Source organism: Antennarius striatus, chromosome 10 (assembly GCF_040054535.1).
Source record: "Antennarius striatus isolate MH-2024 chromosome 10, ASM4005453v1, whole genome shotgun sequence".
Lineage (NCBI taxonomy): Eukaryota > Metazoa > Chordata > Actinopteri > Lophiiformes > Antennariidae > Antennarius > Antennarius striatus.
The window spans coordinates 4,514,742-4,536,375 of record NC_090785.1 but is presented as its reverse complement, the minus strand read 5'-3'; the positions used below and the strand labels follow the sequence as shown (position 1 = coordinate 4,536,375).

At 38.3% G+C, this 21,634-nt stretch overlaps 1 protein-coding gene across 1 annotated transcript; it reads right to left on the bottom strand.

Moving 5' to 3' along the window:
• Positions 1-5,765, bottom strand: spon2b (spondin 2b, extracellular matrix protein). The gene is made up of 6 exons (XM_068326078.1): positions 5,657-5,765; positions 4,332-4,601; positions 3,887-4,110; positions 3,170-3,361; positions 2,740-2,926; positions 1-766 (listed from the first exon to the last, which is right to left on the bottom strand). Exons 2-6 carry the CDS (start codon positions 4,564-4,566, stop codon positions 588-590), a joined length of 1,017 nt encoding a protein of 338 aa, XP_068182179.1. The 5' UTR covers positions 4,567-4,601; positions 5,657-5,765; the 3' UTR covers positions 1-587.
• Between the last annotated feature and the right edge of the window lie 15,869 nt (positions 5,766-21,634).

Here is a 21,634-nt window from a genome sequence, read left to right as displayed (position 1 = left end):
TAAAATATATTTACACTTTATTTATGTTACAGATGACATTATTCTTTTTTTCTTTTACAAAAAATGTTTTGTCTCCTTTTTATACATTTTTGTGTTGAAATAATATCTCAATAACACAAGGGAATACACACTATCACAATCAGATTTGATATACTGTACACTGCAGGTTGAAAACCTGTCAATAAATATATTCTTTGGCTTAAGGAGAAAAAACACAGTGTCTGTAAACTTTTTTTTTGGAATGTGACAACCGTACATTAATTCCTGCACTTTCATAATAGAATGTTGGGAGAACTGAACTGGTGTCTACTGAGTATTGTACATCTGTCTATACGATTTGAGGATGACATTTCCTTTTGTAGGGTATCTCTAAACAGTTAAGATAAGTCATCAATACTGTATGTCAATATTTCCACACTCAGAAAAAGGTCTAGGAAGACGGACAGGAGTCAGGTTTATCATAATTATGCTTAATGTGAATACACGGCAGGTCTTCTCCTGTTCTCCTGTCTCCTCCTTCTTCGTTTCCTCCCTTTTCTCCCTTTCCTCTCCTTTCTTTCTTTCCTCTCCCTCCTGTCCCGGCTTAGTCATAAGCAGTTGTCTTGGGAGCATTTCCTGTCCTCCTCCAGTAGGGGGCACGCTACTCCATTGTTGGCTGCATGCATTATGACGTAGCGTGTGCGGTGCTGCACACCTGAGTCTCCACATTTTCCTTTGCACAAGCCCCATGGAGACCAAGGGGACACCTCACAGTCCAGGGGGGTACCTGCAGGGTTCAATTAAAATAACATTGTTTTCTTTGAGGTGATACTTTCCTGCACAAGATTCCTTTCTTCATTTTTCAACATACATCAGTGGTAAATGATGGACAATCAAGTGTGGTTTGAAATAAAGATGAATCAGTTGTAATCGTGAAAATCAGTGATCTTATATCCCATTTCTTTTAAAAAATATTCAAGATATGTAAAAAGGGAATTGAATATTTTCATGTTGTTCATGCCGGTTATTAAGAAACCAAATAGATTCAGTTGTGCTGCTGAAGTGGATTTTTTGGGGACTTCATTTAATGACTGACTTTTAGTGATGATGCACCACCACTTAATGAGTTACCCACAGCAGATAGTGTTTTTAAGCCTTATTAAAAGTCATTAAACTATTATGCAACAAGAGGCTCTCCGTTTTTTTGTCAGTATTGTGTACTTGTAGGCAGCTTCAACCAATTACGTTGTGAGCTCTTACATATTCAATATCAATCACAGTCTTACTTTTTAGTTAAAAGGCAGAAAAGCAGAAGGATGGAGGCACTGCAGAAGCTGTTGTATGAAGTGATGAAACAAGCAAAGTCATAACCCCCGTCTTCTTGTCAATCCATTAAGGACAGCAGGAAGAATGCCATGATAATTATATGTGATTTATCTGATGTTGCATATAGTGCTTCACAAATACAATTCAGACTAGATGATTGCTAATCTGTAATGAAAGTTGTTCAGCCCTGGGAAGAAGATATAAAAGAAATGGAGGGATTAATGGAAGAAGGAAAGGATAATAAATGAAGGGGTAGAACGGAGCATTCAGATCAAGGCAGGAAACTCTGAAATTTGTTGGCCCTTCTCTGTTTTTTGTTGATGGGTAGTCAGGGGAACAGATTTGTAGTGTGTGGGCTGTGATGTGGAGTTTAAGTTTTGCAGTCCGTCCAAACACCAAACCTTTTAAAGCACGCACACACACACACACACACACACACACACACACACACACACACACACACACACACACACACACACACACACACACACACACACACACAGGACCCCTTGTTTAATTCATCTTGTCATTTGGTGAGACTTTTTGTGGTGAACTGCCCTCTTTTTGAACATAATTTTTGCCCCCTTGTCGCACAGGAGAGCATTGGTTACACAGACAGGTTGTTTGACCACAGTTTTATTCGTTGCTTGACACACTTGTCTTTTTTTTTCCTTGCTGTCTTTCTAATCTGTGCCTGTTTTACTGTTACCACTCATCTGTAATACACAGAGTCTTAAAATTTAACTATCTGGGAACCAACATTAAGTAGATCCAGCTTCACCTTATGGATCCAGTTCTTGTTAAGACATGCTTCTCTGCATCATTTTAGGACACAGCCCAAACAGTGCTGTGTATATTTTTTATGTAGCTTTCTTAAATTTTTCTTTCAGTGTCTCATCGTTATACTGATTCTGATTCTTTATACTGGTGCCAGATGTGTTTCGAGTGTTCTTGGATGCCCTTCTTTATTTTGGACTTTGCTTTGCGGTCAGAGTAATTGACATGGTGTGTGGCCTCTAATCGTTCCCAAATGCTTTCATTTGAGTCAGCAGACATTACACACTGGAGCATGGTCTGAAATCTTGCATGAGTGTTTCATTTGACTCAGAGTATATATGTAAATGTATAATTGTTTTTCTTTTTTTCTTTTACTTATTTTACTTGAGGACACTTTGGGCTTTTTCATCATTCTGTAGTACAGCTGGTAAAAAATGCAAAAGGTGAACCTTGTACCATATGTTTTTCTGAATTGTACTGCTTCACCCCCTCTGAATAGAACAAACTAAATTGTAATGTAGATAATGTGATTCTACCAGCACTGTTCTTTTAATGGTTGGGATGAATAATATATAACTGTAATTAATTTTTGAGTGAGTGGTTTATACTCATCAGTATACATACGTCTTAGTTACCATTTAAACTCCATGAACTTACTTATGAGCTTGTCCTCAATCTCATTTCCTATTGGCAGTTGGTTGGACTGCGTAGATGCTACGGGGAGGCTGAAGATCTGATTGCTCTTCCTTATCTTGGTCAGCATCACCTTGGCAATAGGTGGCAGGTGCTTAAGGCGAGGGTAGAAAAAGGAGTTGGCAGGGTGGCTTGGAAAGGAGGAAGTGATCTACGGAGATGAAAGTTACAAGAAATGCAAGTCATTCATGGGTGATGAAAGAAGGCATCAATGTTTATGATCAAATTTCTTTAATAATGTAAAGAAAATGTTTGGTGAAAAAGCTCTCCTTGCATTGACAGCCTGTGATTATTGTCATTAAATTTTGTATATTATTAAATCTTCTTTATAAAAAAAATTCCAACGTTTTATATTTGTATTAACAGATTTCACCACTGGCTAAGGTTGACTCACCTGTGTGATTTTGTCCTGTGGAATAGTCTCAAAGTTGGGAGAAGAGAACGTGAAGCCGCTGTCAGTTCCTGCGTCGTATGGGAAAAGCTCCAGCGACACATTCTCTTTCCAGTGGTCGCCATCACACAGGTCAACACTGTCTACACCAACAAACCAGTCTGGGCTTGGAATGATTCGCACAATAAACGACAGCTGCAGGAGGAAGTGGACCATGGGAGATGGAGTGAAGCGAGAGATAAAAGAGAAAAGGGGAAATGAGATTGTGTGCCAGAGTGGTGGAGTTAAGGAAAGAGAGAGGAAAAGGGTTGTTATTTTATGTCACCATCTATGATTTAGTCTTGTTCGGCGGCTAACTTCTTAACCTTATGATATGTCTGAGAAAGTAGGTTAAAGGAATAAGTTGGTAATTGAGCTTGGAGATGAATTTATTTTCCAAACGGTAACTTGAATGACAAGATGTACATAGTTTTTACCTCATGCTACATCAGGAACCATCTTTTTCAGGTACTATATACTGTAGTGTTACCCGTGTCTTCCAATATATATGTTACATGTTTATCCATATTTCCTCAAAAGTCAAAGGACAGGTCCTAACAGTTGGTCCTAACAGCTGGCTTCAACAAGTGATGTGACCACCTTGTTAGGCATATTAACCTATCTAATAGACTTAAATGCCCTTGACCCAGATTAACAGACACCAGGTGTTGAGTGACTTACATAGGAGTGCCTGGAGAAGACCTCAAACTCTGTGTTCATCTGGCCTGTGCCTCCCACAACAGCGGGAGCGGAGAAGATCCCATAAACACTCTGGATGCGTTCACCGGCCGCCTCGACTTCCTTCATGAGTGTCCAGGCCTCGCCTTTCTCTGCAAACTCCTTAACTCCATTGCTGGCAAACCCATTACGCCGCCAGATGTAGTAGTCAGAGCTGTGAGTTACCCCTAAGAGCAAAGAGAGGGAAATAAATTAAGTTGTTGCAACAGGTGTTAAATCTGTGCAATTTAATGAAAGATGCAATTTGCTTTATACTGACCAATCAAGTCATTTTTATTGTCTTGATTTTTTTTTTGTCTGTTTGTAATTTCTGACCATTCACCATCCTATCAGTCAATCACTCTAAATCTTTTAGTGTTTTAATACAGAATAATTTTGTGCATCTTACCAACAATGTTTGACCACTGTGCAGGGGGACGGTAGACAGGATACTGTTTAGGGAAAGCTGCCCGGGACCACTTGCCAGTAAATGTCAGCTTGTACTGAGCAGGTTCTGAGGCAGTGCACATGGGGACATCTGTAGGAACAGGCATTGACTGAACTCCTTGGCATAGGGTTAACACCATGACAACCAGGTGGTACAGTGTCTCAGAGATGGAGGGGATGTTCCTCGTTGCGTCCATGATATTAAGGGATGAACTGGAATAGGATATAAGGCCTGAATGAGATAAGAAGGAAAAAGAAATGAAAAAAATCCAGTGACATTTTTACCAGGTTGATTTATCAAGCTGATGTTATGCTGAAGTGTAATTGACTCCTGCGTCCTCAATTGGAGGTCTGATTTAGAACCTTTTATCCATGTGTTAACTTAAGTGTCTATCTGGAGATTTAACCCACTCTTTCTGTCAAAGCATATCATTAAACCTTTATGAATATGTTCAGAGCATCTGTAGATAATTTCAAAAGATTCATTGGAGGTGAGTTATCATCATTGTTTTTATATGTCTACTTGCAGTCAATCTTTTTTGTCAGAATTAGTAAATAATTTTACTGCCAAGCATAACAGGTAAAAATGTTTAGCTGCAACATCAGTGCTGAATTCAAAATGGGGCATGGGAGTCAAAGGGAGCAATTTTCATTCATCTCAACTCTCCAAACCTCTTTCTACACTCTTTGGACTTGTAGCCTCAGGGTGGCATTAACAGTTTTTGGATTAGTTTAAATGTAGTTAAATAAAGTTTAGTCTATTAATAAAACTACGATAGTGGAATTTGAGTATCCTATCCATGCCATCCATAATTACCATTATTCTAATGCCCCAGGGATGAATTACTAGCCTTGCACTTATTATTTTATCACCTTGAACAATGACAAAATGATTTCAAGTCTCTTTTTTCAGAATCGTATCATTTCAAAAATGAAAATGGGTGCCAATTTCATTCATACATTTGCCCAAAAGTAGACTGGTATGTGATTAACGTTTGTTGGCTGATGGTGTTACGTCAATGCAATATTAATTCTTCCCAAAATGACGTTGCTTCCATATAAAACATTTGTTACATAATTTGGTTACTAAATTTGTTTTTTCATAATCCAAAGAATCCCGCTAGTACAGAAATGAGTGCCAATAATTGTACATGCATGCTCGGCAGTCTCTTTTGTAGCAGCTTTAATTTTCATTCATTTGTGCAGGCTGGTAAGATACAATCTTCCAAACATAAGCATCTCTGTCATGTGGCAGCAGCTTGAAAATCTGGTAAAGACACTACTCACTTGCTCAGGTTTCCAGATGAATGAAGGTTGCTGCAGCTGAGTAGAGCAAAAGAGGGTTGGTGGAGAGAGAAGAGGAGGAGAGGAGAGAAATAGATGGTGGTTGTGGGGAGTAATGAGTGCAAGGCTCTATGTCCTCTTTTTGGCTATTTATGTCTTTCAGGAGGTTCACCCCTCATTTTCCTTTCCTCCTTCCCTCCCTTCTGCCTTCCCCCTTTTCCTGTCTTATTCCACCCCCACCCCCCACCCCCTTCATTGGCTTTGCATTTCTTTCAATATGCTGCCCTGGCTTTACAGTGATGTTCATGTCCCCCTCTTGGCCTTTAACTTTGGCTTTCATTTCTCTTCTATCCTCCTCCTCTTTCCAATTCTTCTTAAAAAGCCTATTAACTGTCTAATGTGTTGAGCAGTTCTAGATATACAGCCAGGGGTCCTGGTTAACTCAGTGGGTAGAGTGTCATATCACAGTATGACACCATAGGGCTCTACAAATGAGACCAATGAGGCTAATAATGAATTTCTAGAATTCTTCAAATGCCTTGTGGTCAGGTTTTTCAATTTGATTTTGCAGGTCCAATCCCATTACTGTTGAATTTGCTTTCTCCTCTGTCAGTTTTGCAAAACACCTCTACATCCAGTGAAGGCAGGTGAATTAAAGCATCTTCTAAAAAAATGTCAAGAAATGATTGCCTTAATGAAAGAGTAAGCTCTTATCGGGTGGTTGTGTACAACTAATACTTATATTACTAATTAGTACTAATAAACTTCATGAACTTTGTATAAGTCATGCCCTTATGTGCATGTAAATTGACTACATTTTCAGATTTCTTTCCTTTTCATATGAAAATTCATCTTAATGAATCCTAATGCAGTTGTTTTCCTTATTGTTTGATTTACAAATAACTTTTTGAGTTAACCAATACTTGAATGGTAATTTATCATTTAGTGGGAGTTGAACATGTCTGTATTGTAGCTCCACCTTCTGATTAAGGATGTACAAGAAGATTAAAAATCACTGAATTATCCTCTTGTAAATATGTACATCCAGTTATCAAAATCTCACTGGTAGAGTTGCTGTGCTGCGATGCGAAAATTAATTTTCTGTGCATAGTCAAGGATTATCCTCTTTTGATTTGTAATTTCTAGCACCAGTCTCACAAGAAAATACATTGAATACTCTAAACAAGCTGTTTACCCAATGTTTTCTATCACATCTGTGGCATGAACAGATGACGATGTGTCCCTCACTGTTTTACAGTGTGAGAGTAACACACCTACAACCAGCCATGATAGCTGCTGTTTTCTTTTGGATCCTATATGGTGTGTCTTAAGTCAGTCAGCCAGTTTATAGAGGGCAATGTGTATATGTGTTTGCAGAGTTCAGAGGTGTGTTGACTTACTGAACCCGGAGGTGGCAGACAGCCCTCTAACTACACACGTGCAAACACAGAAATGTGTGAGAATGCTGAATCAGCCCATATCTAATGTTTTCCATATGGTCACGTTTCTACAACAAACTAACACATCTAAACAGACACACACACACACAGACACACACACACACACACACACACACACACAAACACACATACACACACACACACAAATTGCCCTCACTCTACCTCTCCTTTTTCAGGATTTATGGTTTGGAATTTTGGTCTGTTTTCAGCCAGTTGGCATCTGAAGGAAAGTTAACTCATCACCACCATAACTCTTGCAGACAATGCAATAGTGTTTTTGTGGTTTATCAAGGTAGTTAAGGGTTGGGTGTTATGTTGAAAATTCCAATCAGGGTACAGGGGGCTCCCTACTCTACTCTCCTAACCCAATGACCTTCATTTACATTCCACCCATAAACCCACTCATGAAAACACTTTTAACGTTCCACTCTGAGCTGTGTCAAAGCTGGGAGTTTGCTTCTTTTACTTAGTCGAAGAAATGTTCATAAATGTTCAGAAATTAAACATTCTTATGCATAATTACTGCGTTGACAAAGATGATATAACCAAATGTCCTATGAATCCATGTTTCTCTCACTGCATTAAGAATACGTTATAAGGTTAAAGCTGTTAACCCATCTACAAACTTCATTAAACTTCACAGAAACAAAGTACGGCCCTTTACTCAATCTCAGCATGCATATAGATATTATCACACCATAATGGCATCAGGGTGCCAGGTCTTGGAATCTCCACACAACTCGTCTATTGCTCAGCGCAAACCTGCAGCCTTTGACCTTACCAGATATTTGAATATCCACAAAGACATCAGTTAAAAAAATGTTTAAGCTCTAGTAAATAGTGTTTTAGGTAGGGCTTGGCAGTTGACATTATTCATAACTCTCGCTGATGTCTCAGGCTGTCTAGCTATGGCAGATAAACTACCAGAAGCCAATGAAGTCAGCCCTCTGTGAGGAGTGTTACTTTTAAGTTTAATCCTACAAGTTCACAACACTAAATAGTAGAAGTACTCACATAGTACAAAGTAGAATGAATTAGGAAGCAAAAAGGAGGGCAGAAACTGCTGTGTTGGGATGCCACTTGTTGCAGTGCTGCAAGGAAATGTTGGTTCAGGTGGTAAATTTATGTGCAGAAGAAATTTTGTTATTTTACTTTATTTTCATGTGTCATTCTTCAGCCGTGTATAGCATTTATATACTGAAGTGACAAAAGATATATAGTTTTATGCCTTATTATGGTCAAGGAATTCATGTTGATCCAGATTCAGATGTGACAGACTCGCAAACACAAACGTGGTTGTTGACTTTGATGTACCTGTATGTTATTGGATAACTGCTTCTGCTGTGGCAATACAGTATTTTGCTTCATCTTCTCAGCATATGTCTAGAAACTTGACTGGAGGTCTTGATGTAAAAACACACTGACACTATTGTAAGAAGTTAGTGTGTTTGTGTAGCAAATTGACCAGTCTTGTTTATTGAAAGGAAGTTGTAAATACTCAGGAAGATGACTGTTTTACAGAATGTAGGTCACGGATGTCAGAAAGACCTGGGGCCATAGAGGCACATGTCTGCTACGACTCACTGCTGTGAGGTTATATACAGTATTATGAAGAGATGGTGAGAGCACTCTGACATGAGATGGATTGAAATAATGTTAACTAGGATGTTTGTTAATTGATTATGATGATTTGTGGGGAAGAATATCATTGAATTATCAACAGTATACTAGTATGTGTGTGTTTACTTATGTAAGGCTTCTGTGGAGTTAGCTAACTTTAATCCTACCCCAAACCCTGTCTAGTTTGTTGACATAATCAGATATTTAGATTGTGTTGAACAGAGTTGCAGTAAGGAAAAGATCTTTCATTCCATCGATCCACTTAAGTATGCAATGATGCTGGTGTTCAGAAGAGACACTTGGCAGTTATGTAATAGCATTTATAAGCAAACCTTTGAAAGAGACAATGTACATTTAGGTGCTGTTAACTGAAGTGCTGTCATTTGCTCTCCCGACAGTGAACAATGCAATCAATGCAGAGTTCAGCAAACTTGAGTCACTGAATATGTCCCTTTTAATGTATTCAGGCACAACAGTGTCTGTCTTTAAACCAAGATGTTGAATTCATGATGACATTGTGGAAAGTAGCTTGTCAAGAGACTAAACTGACTTCACTGCCAGCCCTTTATGATGCAGACTTTCAGATGTGGTTAGGTGGTGAATGCTGTGTTGAGGCTCATTTATATTCCAACATGCAAAAAATGAATATGTCCTTTTTAAAAGCTGCATAATTCCGTGCCCACATACGTGTTCATGCAGTACATGTATCCTTTACGTTCACAGTGATCCATCCAAATGTCAGTTAAGAATCAAAAGTTTCCACAGCAGTGAAAATGTCGATGATAGAGGAGGTTGAACTATTGCACCTATAAAGAAAGGATGAAAATTAAACCTTTTTATATACAGACACATTTTCATTGCTATGATATATCATCTAATAGTGGTTTACAAGCTGGAATGAGCTTTTTTGCCAAGAAACTCTGTTTAACTTTAGAACTGGCAGTAGGAATAGGTGCAGAGCTCATTGGTTTCAGGGAGCAGGTGAATATCAGGATGCTGGAGGCTGCCCAGGGGCCACCATGTGGCAACCTGATGTACCATCCAAAAAAAATTCTTATTGTGAGAAGTATTTGTGTGAGTTTTACATCTTGGTTGTATCCAAGGAAAAATAATTTTTAAGCTGAATCTGTAAAATTCAAACTATAACTTCTACCTCGTTCTGCTGCACTCTTGACTGAGCAGTATCATTCTGTACTCGCATCTCCAACACTCATCCCCCTCATCTTGTTCTTGTACATGTATTTCTGAGCATCTCAGCACATCAAGCTTCATACCTATGATACTTTACCGTTTCTCATGGCTACTAAAAAAAAGCTAGTACTAGTGGAATTGGCAAAAAAGCATAAGACATTGATGACAGTGATAGTAGTAGTGGTGAGAAACATGACTATCTCTCCAATGACAACTCTGCCTCTCACCGGCAATAATTCATCCCTCCTCCTCTTCCTTCGCTCTAAAGCAGTGATCCCCGCCATGGACCGGTTTAATGTCAGACAATATTTTCACAGACCGGTCTTAAAGGTGTAGCAGATAAATACAACAAAATGACATAGTACAACTAGCATAAAAAATGATATTTTGCAGCTTTGTTTTTCGTCGAAGTTGTAGGTATTTCTTTTGCCTCCTCACTGGTTCTTTTACCCTGAGTAAAGAAACTTTCCAAAGATTTGGTTTATTTGTTGATTTTCTAACTTGGGAGATTCAATTCAGCTGTAATGTATTCTGTGTTACCAGCCAGATTGGCCACTTTATGAAGCCATATGACCGAGGCAAGCATCTTGTGTCAAGAGTGAGTCACAGACAGATGTGGGGGAGAGAATCCGGTAATTTTCCAAAACCAAACATCGTTCAGAATCAGATAATAAATAAAATGGAAATAATGGAAGTTATGCATTCTTTCTGTACGACCAGGTACCAATTGACCCACAGACCGGTACCAGTCCATGGACCCACAGATTGGAGTCTAAAGGTAAGTTACATTATGCTACTACACTGTTTTATTTCATTTACATGTTATTTTTATGTCCTATGATGAGTAGGACATAAATGAGTCTTGGGAAATGGTACTTTCGTATTTAGAGTAGCAATGGCATTTAAATGACCTCAAATGGTAATTATAGATAGAAATTTAATAAATAACTATTTGCAAAGAATTAAGCTTACAAATAAACTCTCACAACCAATAGTGTCCGTAGGTTGAAGACTATCTCTACTAAATGAGCAGTTGGGCCATTTTGATCTTTTGAATTTTGTACCAATTTTATTTTGTGTGCTTTCAATTAACACACTGTTTTGTCCATAGCATATCTTGTTAACCATACTGTCAATGTATTTTGAGAAGATGCCTCATTATCTATGTCATGTTTATCAAGGAAATAGACATGTATTGGTTGAACAATCTGTTGTGTTGGTCGGGTATACCTCATCAATGCACTTGTGTAAATGACCTTTTGCACTCGCCACCGTAAATCTAGAAATACTGAAGAACTGACATACAAACACATATGCAAGCAGTTATCCTTGTCACTGCCAGTGACACACAAACTGTAACACACATTTTAATCCCCACCTGGTGTTAACATTCAACCTTTTTCACAATGTTCTCTCCGTTGACCTCCGCTCACCATGTCATCGGGGGCTTGTTAGAGCAATAATCACCCCTGATTTCCGGGAATAATTTGCTCCACTCTGTGAGAGTAATCTGTGTGCTTCTGCATTCATTTGCACATTTCTGGATAAATTCTGTGTTTTTCTTCTAATGGAAGCTCCAGGCTGGTGGTCATGGCTCGAGCTAGTAGAGCGTTTCTTTGTTTTACTTGTGCATGGCTTTCAATGCTGTTCAACTTTCACTGCAAAGATATAGCTTCCATATTAGGGTTGTGTTTTTAGCATTGTCTGTCTCAACCCTGTGATAACATTGTCTGAGTCCTACTGAAGAATGCTGGACTTTTAATACACTTTGCTGAATGTTTGTGCCATCAATCTTCAAAACCCACCACAGCCAGACCAGCCAATATTAGTTATCTAGACCAAATTTATGTCTGAGAAATATGTATGAAAATCTGTGGTGCAGGGTATTAGGTGACCGCAGAGTAAAAAAAAAACATAACTGTATGCTGAATTTGCTGTTCTCACTTCCTGTAGATTGGTCCTATGTCTGTCATTGTGATTTTCTGGGCATTTGGCACCTGGAATTCATTGCTTGGTGGTATGGCTTTTAAAAAGCTGCAGAAAGCAGATTTGTTCATGAGCAACTCCAAGTGGTAATAAAGGCATCAGTGATTGTGCCAATACTTTTTGCCAGATTTTATGTGCCTGATTTGAGCTTGACACAGTGGCAAAATAGGTCACTGTAGAAGACAGGGTAATAGTCAGCCAATGTTTCTTTATTTTCAAAACCTATGGGCGGATCATCTAATCTCCTTCGAGAATTTGAGCTGGAACAAGTAAGTATATTAGGAATGTAATATTTTGGGGAAAAAAAGTAATGGCTAACTTTATTTTGTCAGGTATATTGTATTTTGCATTGCAGCGCCAAAGTTCAGTCGAGTCCATCTTCTTTTCCCACAACTCCAAAAAATCTCCAGTGCAGTTCACAACCACAAGAAGAAATACAACTCAAAAGTCTGTTCCAGCTTTTACCAGTGATCCGAATAACAAAAATCTCTGCCATACCATCAGTAATGATCAGATGATTCCACCGGCTGACAGAAATAGTTATGTTTTACCATGGGCTGGCCGCAGCGATGCTGTTTAATAGTGTTTCATGAAACTTTCTAAACACATTGGCCAAGTACTGAAATTGTGTCTTTTCCCATTCAGGTTATTTTTTTAGCATTTGTTTTTGATTTATTTGTGATTGTCTCATCTACAAGGAAATAGATGGATGAATGGACTATTATCTTTTGTTATTTCCATGATTAAAAATTGCAACTTAGTTTAAAGACTTCTGCAGTCCACAAGAATAGAAAATAAGAGATTACTTAAACACATGTTACTATAAATATCTTCAATGAAATTAAGTTTTCTCATATACAGTAGTAGCATTAGACATTGTTCTTCTATTGTCTGACTTATTTAGGATTGTGCATTTTTAAGTAAACCCTGTTTTTTTTACATACAAACCTTAGTTTAGAAGAAACATAGTACTTTATTTATGCCTTGGGGAAATTATTTTTCCCCTCAAGCCTATTTTTCACACATAAATATATACAGGCCCTGGAACATACACACACAAAGGGCCTGTAAGCATGCCGATAGATAGTGTAGTGCGCCCAATGAGCAACTTGTTAGGGGATGGTACCTTGCTCAAGGGCACCTCAGCAGTGCTCAGGAGGAGAACTGGCCACCCTCCAGTCCTTAGCCCAAGGCCTAGTTGACTGAGCAACTGCTGCCCCAGTTGAGGCCCTAAATAGGTCACAGTACAATTTCTAAGGGCCTCCTTTAAATTCTCTCAGCTGGATTTAATGAGGCTTGGTCAAAAGGTAAGAGGCAACATTTACCTAAAGTCTGAGTATTCAAGTTACTTGATCTATAGTACAGGAGATTATTTTATTTAAACAGCTGGTTTTCTGTGAGTGAGATTGTATTTCTCAGTGGGAGATTTCTGAGTATCTCCAGCATCTGCAACGAAATTTAATCTGCCTTTCATCCTTTTCTCAGTAGTGAAAATCAAGTGCTTTAACGAATAGAAAACAGATATTTGCTCTGACAATGAGTCTCTTGAGAAGACACTTGAGCTGGCATTTATACCGAACAGCAACCACTGGCAACTGAGAGGCTGGAATCAGTTCACTTTTGTCATTTTCTCCTTTTTGTCAGTTATCAATTCATTGATTATTCAATTTCTGGTCTGTATTTGTCATTTACCTGTCCTCTGAATATTACCTCTGGAACATGGACTTGGTATGAGGATGATGTTTTTTACATAGTTTCTTCAGGGAAGGGGCCTACATGAGAACATTATCGTTAATCCGCCAATCAGAGGCAGAGAAGGGCAGGTCATGAGGATGCCATAGCAGAATCCATAAAATGGCTTAATTCAGTAATACAATGACCGAGTGTCCCCTATTTTGACTTGGCTCTTTGTCCGTATGACTACATTTCAATATTTGACCCCTAATGTCTTTGAGTCTCTCCTCTATCATAGCCAAGTCCTGACCTCCTTCACAGCACCTCATTCACATGTTTTCTCCCACTGCATCTCTTTCTCTGTGACCCACTGAATTGAGATCCCATCATGTTTTTCCCATCACGCTCTCCTCCCACCCAGCAGTGAAAGTCTGAACCCCCGGCCGGAGGTATAAAGGACATGATTTACAGGACCTCTTTGCAAACAAAAAAAAAGGTAAAAGAAAAGGTTTCAATGAGAAATCAGTTTTCCATCATAGTAGTCTTGCACTCAGGGCAGGCTTTACTCTTCAAATCTGGACTTTTGACTATGGCATTTTGGCCACGAAACAGTGAGGTCCAATTTTCCAAAATGTTTCTCTGGCAGAAGAAATATATGAGGTGCGTTCTGTTGGCATCTGGATGGAACAACAGGAAGAGCAAATGGAGCAAATGTATGGAACAGTGCAGAATTAAGGCATTCTCTCAAAACTTGGTACAATTCTGAAACATTGCAAGGGGCATCTGTATTCATTGAGAGAATGACCGTATTGCACTCTTCATCTTCTTCCTATTTAGGTGGAGAAGTAACTGTGACTAGATTTACAATGGAACTAAATCTGTTTTCAAGTACTTAGTATAAAACAGGGCACCTTGAAGTTGTCAATTGACTATTTTCAAAGTAAACATGATAGCAAGAATACAATGGCTGAGACAGTGTGTTCCTCTCTAGTTATGGAGTATTGTCAGGGCTTTGTCAGGTTATATTTATACAGAGTGGAGTCTGGAAAGAAATGGTAATGTCAGCGGGCAGCAAGTATTTAGATAGAAATTAAAAGAGCCCATAAAGGTGGTACAGAATGTTATGGGAACACATATGGTATCAGTTTGTCTTTGGTCAAAAGCAAATGAGAGAGAGAGAGAAGAGAGAGAGAGAGAGAGAGAGAGAGAGAGAGAGAGAGAGAGAGAGAGAGAGAGAGAGAGAGAGAGAGAGAGAGAGAGAGAGAGAGAGAGAGAGAGAGAGAGAGAGAGAGAGAGAGAGAGAGAGAGAGAGAGAGAGAGAGAGAGGAGAGAGAGAGAGAGAGAGAGAGAGAGAGAGAGAGAGAGTTTGAGTAAGATTTTATTCAAGTACAACAGGTTGAAAGTTGGTTCTGGACAAGCCTGTCAAGTCACAAAAACTGAGAGCAAGCCACACACAAGTTTTACAGATTATTCTGGGTTCTGATTATGTAATCAACACACTGCAATTGGAGTAAATTGATGCTTTTTCTGAACACAATGTGGAAAAATAATGAGGGTTTGTGTGTACTGTACACATAATTGGGCTAGAGCTTCAGTATGCAGGATGACTAAATCCTGATATTATCACTGAGGCTAATTATTTACCTCAAGGTCTAAACAAAGCTGTCAGGCAGAGGTTTGCCGGAAATGGTTAACCTAACGAGTTAACCATTAACTGTTTTTAAATCAATGTTGTTTAACACTTTTTAGCATCTCAGTTATATTATACTGATGATGGGCTATTGCACACTTACAGTATGACCTTTCAAAGACAAGTTCCCAGTTCAATCAAGCGGTGCCAAATTTTGTTACCTGAGATCTCATTTTTGAGAGAGTAAAGAGAGAGAGAGAGAAAAAGTGAGATCACCACTATTCTCACCATCTGTCAGCTATGCCTAAAAACTTGATGGCAACGCTCACTGACTCATCTTCAATGTGAAATTCAACGCTGACCAGGGCAACACATCAAACCTGAGGAAATATCCCATCAAATGTAAACCTTATTATGTGCTAGTGCTGCAAAAGTGCTCGAATGTCACCAGTGGAAAATGTTTGCTGGAGTGTTGAATGTGCTTTTTGCTGTCTGTTAAGCACATAGATGCAAATTTCCAGTGATATTACATAATGCATTGTCTATGTTAAGTGTAACATTGCTTTTAGCAGACAGGCTACTCACGCAGACTGTGATGAAGGATCACTTACATATAGATGAACGGATATCAATATGCTATTGCATTGTCACGTACCTAACATGTAAAACCATTACTGGTATACACATTGGTTTGTCTTAGATCGTATTTAATGTTTTAACACTGGCGAGAGGATTGAAAGTCAACATCCGTCATGTAACATATTATTAAAATAATCTGTCAGCTGAAAAAAGCCTGACGTGAGTGGTGATCATGTGACTTTCTTACATAACCCTAAATAGATCAGAGAATTTAACTTTAGCGCCTGTGATATATATTGAGTATATTTATAAGTTTACAATAACTCTTTTGGTTTGGATGAAATATTAAAGCTTGGTAGTTTAATCTTCTTGCACTTGACATGATAGCAAACTAAGATTGAATTACTAAAGGCTATAATAGCGCCTCATAATTACACAAAGTTAACTGTTAAAACTATGTGTTCATGTTTTTTCTTTTAAAAATAAGTGAATATAATCATTCTTTTTTGCATTTTTATAATTTGTTTTACAGAATATCAAGCCATACAAAGAGTGGTTCTCCACCTATGAAAGGGTTGATGGTTAATTCTCGTCCTTTTAATCCTTTCAAATTTTTCCACATTGCTGCTGCACTGGCGATGTCATTACAGCCGATAATGACGTATAGACCTTGCATGGTTGCTTCTACTACTGATTTATGAATGTGTGTGTGAAAGGTCAAATAGCATTTATTGTTTGCATGGAGCTATTCTAACAGTGGTTTAAAAATCGTAGCTATGACAGCAGCCATTAAAATTGGCTAAAATTACTAAAATCTAAATAATTAATGAATGGCAGAATTATAGTGTAATATCTGATAATTGTATATGGATGCTATCAAATAGGCATCTCAACAACATAAAATTTGAGCATTTACAAGGTTAAGCTGCAAAATCAGCTTGCACCGAATCAGGCTCCAAGAAAAGGACACTGGATTTGAAGCAAACATTAAAAATGCACAATGAATATTTTTCTCTTCATGTTTCTTCACATTTCGAACTAAATGAACACCGGACAGAGAGCACTACCCACTACTGAAGAACCGGACAATGTAAGGTTCTCTGTATTTCAATCTGTGACAGCCGTCAGGCTCCAATGTAGATGAGTTACTAATAGTTTTTAAATGGAGAGCAAGAGTGGGATATTAAATTATTGCTATAGTCAAAAGAAAACCTCAAATCTCTGAAGACGGATGCTTTACACCCCACAAAAACATCCATCATGAACTCCGTCCTCCATGAAAAAAAAGTGATAATGTGAGATAATTCCACTGGTTTCCAGTGCTGTTGTAGGTGGATTTTCTTTAAAATGTGATGACATAGTGAAAGAGGGATAATATCACCACGGAATATTAAGATAACATCACTTGAAAATGCATTAAACAAAGCTGTTGCCAGCTTGCTTTTGTAAAAATGACCTCACCCATCTGGGAGATTTTGCCTACCTTACTCAACACAACTCAAAACTGAATGACTTGTCAAGATGTGTAAGTTCTGCAACACTGGAGAAATAAATTCAGTCATTTTTCTCAGGATACCAGCAGAATAAATTCAAATCAAAATTTAGATATACTGTATGTTTGCATGTGTATGTTTGTTGTATTTCCACATGACACAAGTATCACATGTGCAAAAACAGTGGCTATTACATATTGTATTTTTCAAGTACTGTCCCAACACAAAATTCAAAGCTGGACAATGGAAGGAAGAACATTCAGGTCGTATTAATAAGAAATTTATTTTTTGCACATATGAGGACTCTATGATAAAGACGAAATAAATACACAACCCAAACTGTTTGGGAGTCAGGTGGAGACATCCAACAGTTTATATAATTATAACACAAGGCCAGGTGAACTGAATCACCCTGACTACCAATCTTTATCTGTTTCTTGGGTTCCTTTCTGTTCAGGAATTTATTGTGCCTCTCTGATGAACTGCTAATGCTGCTTTCCAGAAATCCTTACAGCCACACACCAGATGCAGAAATACAAAAAATTTATTTAAACAGAATGAAATAGGATATTTGAACATTGTTGCAATTCCAACAGCTTCATGGATTCGGTGAATACGACTGTCACCAAAACTTCCATGGGGATTTTGTTTGACACTGAGCTTTGGCGTTGGGTTCCTGGATATCTGGCCGATCAATGCACATCAATATTTCTACTATTGACCCCAGTTCTCCCCTCAACACATAAACTTATAATATGATAACATCAGAGGGTTTTTTAAAAACAATGTCTGCTCTAAGAACATTTTTTACTAATGTATTCCTGGATGAAAATCTAAAACAAAATCGATCGTAGAAAAAGTCCTGATTGACCGTACCTCATAAGCACATCAACATTTTTACCTCACCTCAGCTATGTGATAGATACTTACTGGCTCCAAAGACTTTTTTTAAATAAATGTATTAATAAAAATTTTACTAGATATAAATCACCCAAAGACATTGTGGTAAGCAAATATATTCCCATTCTTCTTTACATGGAACAAGAAATACATATCAGAAAGGTTAATTTGACCCCCCCTGAGATGTGCTGATACATACCTGTTAGAAGTCCATCCTCTGCCTAAAGTCCTATGGTTTGGAAATGTATTGAGCAATCTGCTATTTCCAGCAGCTGGAAGACGACCTGTTTTCTTGTGCCCAGCGTTGGCCACTCGTGTGCCAGGGTGATATCACAGGTTGTAGATTCAACAGAAACATAAAAATTACAGAAACTAAACCAAATCACCTGGAGCAATGGGTGTTTGTATAATAGAGGATACACTTGTCATATTTTGTGCCAGTGTAGATGAACAGGGACACAGACTTGGGCCAACATATGTGTTAGCGTTCAAACATTTTTATTCAAGCTTGTGAACTTTGAGCAAGTTTCCCCTCTCAGTTCCAGAATACCATTATCAAATTAGGCCAATTTACTTTTTCATTTTTGTGGGTGCAGCTTTGCCAGAGTTTGTTCTGGACAGTTTCTTTTGTAACCATTTTATGTGTTACTGAGAAAGACTGTTTGAGCCAAAGGTATTAGCCTTGATTCTTGCTGACATTTGAGAAAAGTGCAGCGGAATGTGAAGTAACAGCTAAACCAGTTGTTTTATCCTTCAGCACTCCTAATAGGAACACTGGACTTACACACGTCTGGCATTTAAGTTATTTTGAGTGATGAACAATTTTAAGACAGAAAGGTTGTTTTCTAAATACTCCCTATGTAACAACATAGTTTTCTTTGTATTTTAGAGTCAAAAAGTGAAATAATTTTTTTCTACTCATGCTTTCCTCTATGTCCTTTATATTTTTACAGTTTCAAACAGTCCCTTACCTAATTCCACTATTTGTAATTGTTTCATATACACTGTGTAGAGACAGATTATAGTCTATTGCATGACACTGATCTCAAAATTCTGATGACTTAATTTCATCCAAACAAAAGTCCATTAAAGTTGATACAGGACCTGTTTGTTTTCCGGTTACTAGGAGTTAGCAGGGTTAGGGAGGACCACTATGTATGTGTATATGTTTCTGTAGCGGTATATATAAAGACCTGAAAAAAATGTGTTTTTCATAACAGCGCCGCTTTAAGATTACAGTGAAACAAGTTATTAATTTTTAATGAGATCACTTAACTCCATAATCCATTTCTTCCTACTCTTAAATTCCTGTGACATCCTGGCAGGGTAATAAGGGACACATTTTGTTTTTATAGGTGTGAGGAGCACAGTAATCTGTGTAAATGGCCTTACCAGGTGGTGTCTCTCAGATTACTGTTTTAATGAAATAATGATGATGGATGTAAAAGCATGCTACCCAGAGATCTCACAGTGAAGTGGGGTGATGGAGGAGAAGGCTGCCCTGTGTCTTTACCTACATATTCTCTCTGATGGCCTTGAGAGTTTATGAAAGTGGCTGCAGCATCTTACACAGAGTGATCTTGAAACTTTATCACCTGTAGTGCAGTTTTTATAGATAGAGCTTTTTCCTGTATGGTGTAGTTTGTGTCTGATATTTGTAATTGGTAATAGTTTTCAACATTTCCTTTGCGCATTGAGTTTTCCTGCTTGCGTCGGTTTGTAGCCACACTTGTTCAGAGCTGCTTCTTCACCATAGTTCAGTGGAATGAAGGACATATTCATGAGCCTACACCTGTAGAATATCTACCGTAAACTAATGTAGCAGCTTTTCTGAAGGCGTTGAATGTTTGTGTTGAGAAACTCTGATGACACTTTTGTCAGTTCTTGCACATTAGCTATTTTCTTCCAACAAAAGGGTTTTGGTGCATCTTTTGGATATAGGTACAGAGAACTCATTTGTCCTGTAAAGTGTAAGCAACACTACGGGTGCCTTTGAGTTCAGACTGACCTGAAGTGTGAAGTGCTATTTTCCATATGTGAATGATGCGTGCACCTCACCTTTTTTCTATACCAGCACGTTCCCCCCTTAATTTTACTGTGGCACTTATAACAAGCTATAAAATTTAATGCAAACAAGTTCAGTTGAAGTTATGGAAAAGTATATTTCATCAAAAGTAATGTTAATTCCACACATTTTAGCCTATAAATAGTGGATGTTTGAGTGACTGCGTAGTTTCCTTTCATTTTGATCCCCATCTATAAGCTATTTATTTAAATTATGGGTTCATGTGTGTTTTTACATGTAGACCTACATGCACTGTGTTTTTCTTTGTAAGTGTTTGTGTGAACCATTTGGCATCTGTTGAGTGTCAGCTTCTCCCACCCATGTGTAGGAAACACCAGAAACCTGGCTGGAGAAACTGGGTCAACACCTTCAGAGAAAGACTAATCTGGGAGGCGCACGCAAACACACACAACACGTTGAAGAAAAATGAGAAAACGTGACTGGGAGTCCCGCTGAAAAATGTAAACAGAGCAACTGAAAGAAAAGAATTTTTTTTTTTAGTTTTTAGCTGCAATATCAAAAGAAAAAAACCTTAATATCATGGGAGAGATATTTGTTTCTGTTTTACTTTTCCTCACATTGTATCCTTAGCTGAATTTTTTATTGTCTTTCTTTTCTCATTCACTGTGGGCCTTTTTTTCATTAAAAAATCCTGCTGTTCCGTCCAGCATTGTATAAGTATCAAACTCCATTAAGCTAGAGATAACAGTTCAATCCACTTTAACAGTCATGGCTCCGGCGTGTGAGCCAGACTTTTGACTGGCTGAAACCACAAATATTCAATGAGGCATGATGAGGCGTAAGGTCAACAGAACCCCGCGTGTTTGACATTACGGTTGACAACTGGAGTCAAAATAAAGTCTTCTGCAAATGGATCTTCTGCTGGATCTTTCCGCTGCATCCTCATATCCCAGGGGCGTTTCGTCAAGCTGACTCCCAGCTGTTGTCAACTTTTTACAATCCCCTTTTCATGATATTGCCTGACTGTAATACCATAACACATTTTCTACACATGTGACCCACTGGTGACCAATTTATTGTAAAAACTTAATATAAGTGACAATGCTGCAGAAGAGCACACTTTTTTTGCTCTCGACCAACAGAATAATGGTGACCTGCCAAAGCAGCCGCTGGAGTTGGCACATTTCACACAGCAGCCAGCATTTACAAGCACGTGTCTGGTGTTTATTAACCACCAGACGTTTTCCTTGGCAGGGTAGAAGGGCCCTGTGAAACAGTATGTGGACTCACTGAATCCTGAACCCTGCCACTGAAATGAATACTAATGGAAACCCTGCATTTGGTGGGGAACTCAACTTAACGGGGTACCTCGCCTTCTACCACATTTCTGTGGATAATAATCATTTGTTAAGGTCTATTTGG

Coding starts and splice junctions, on each gene's coding strand:
- spon2b (XM_068326078.1), bottom strand. CDS start 4,566: ATGGACGCAACGAGGAACATCCCCTCCATCTCTGAGACACTGTACCAC. Junction 4,111..4,331: donor ACAGTGGTCAAACATTGTTG/GTAAGATGCACA, acceptor CTTTGCTCTTAG/GGGTAACTCACAGCTCTGAC. Junction 3,362..3,886: donor TCTTCTCCAGGCACTCCTAT/GTAAGTCACTCA, acceptor TTCCTCCTGCAG/CTGTCGTTTATTGTGCGAAT.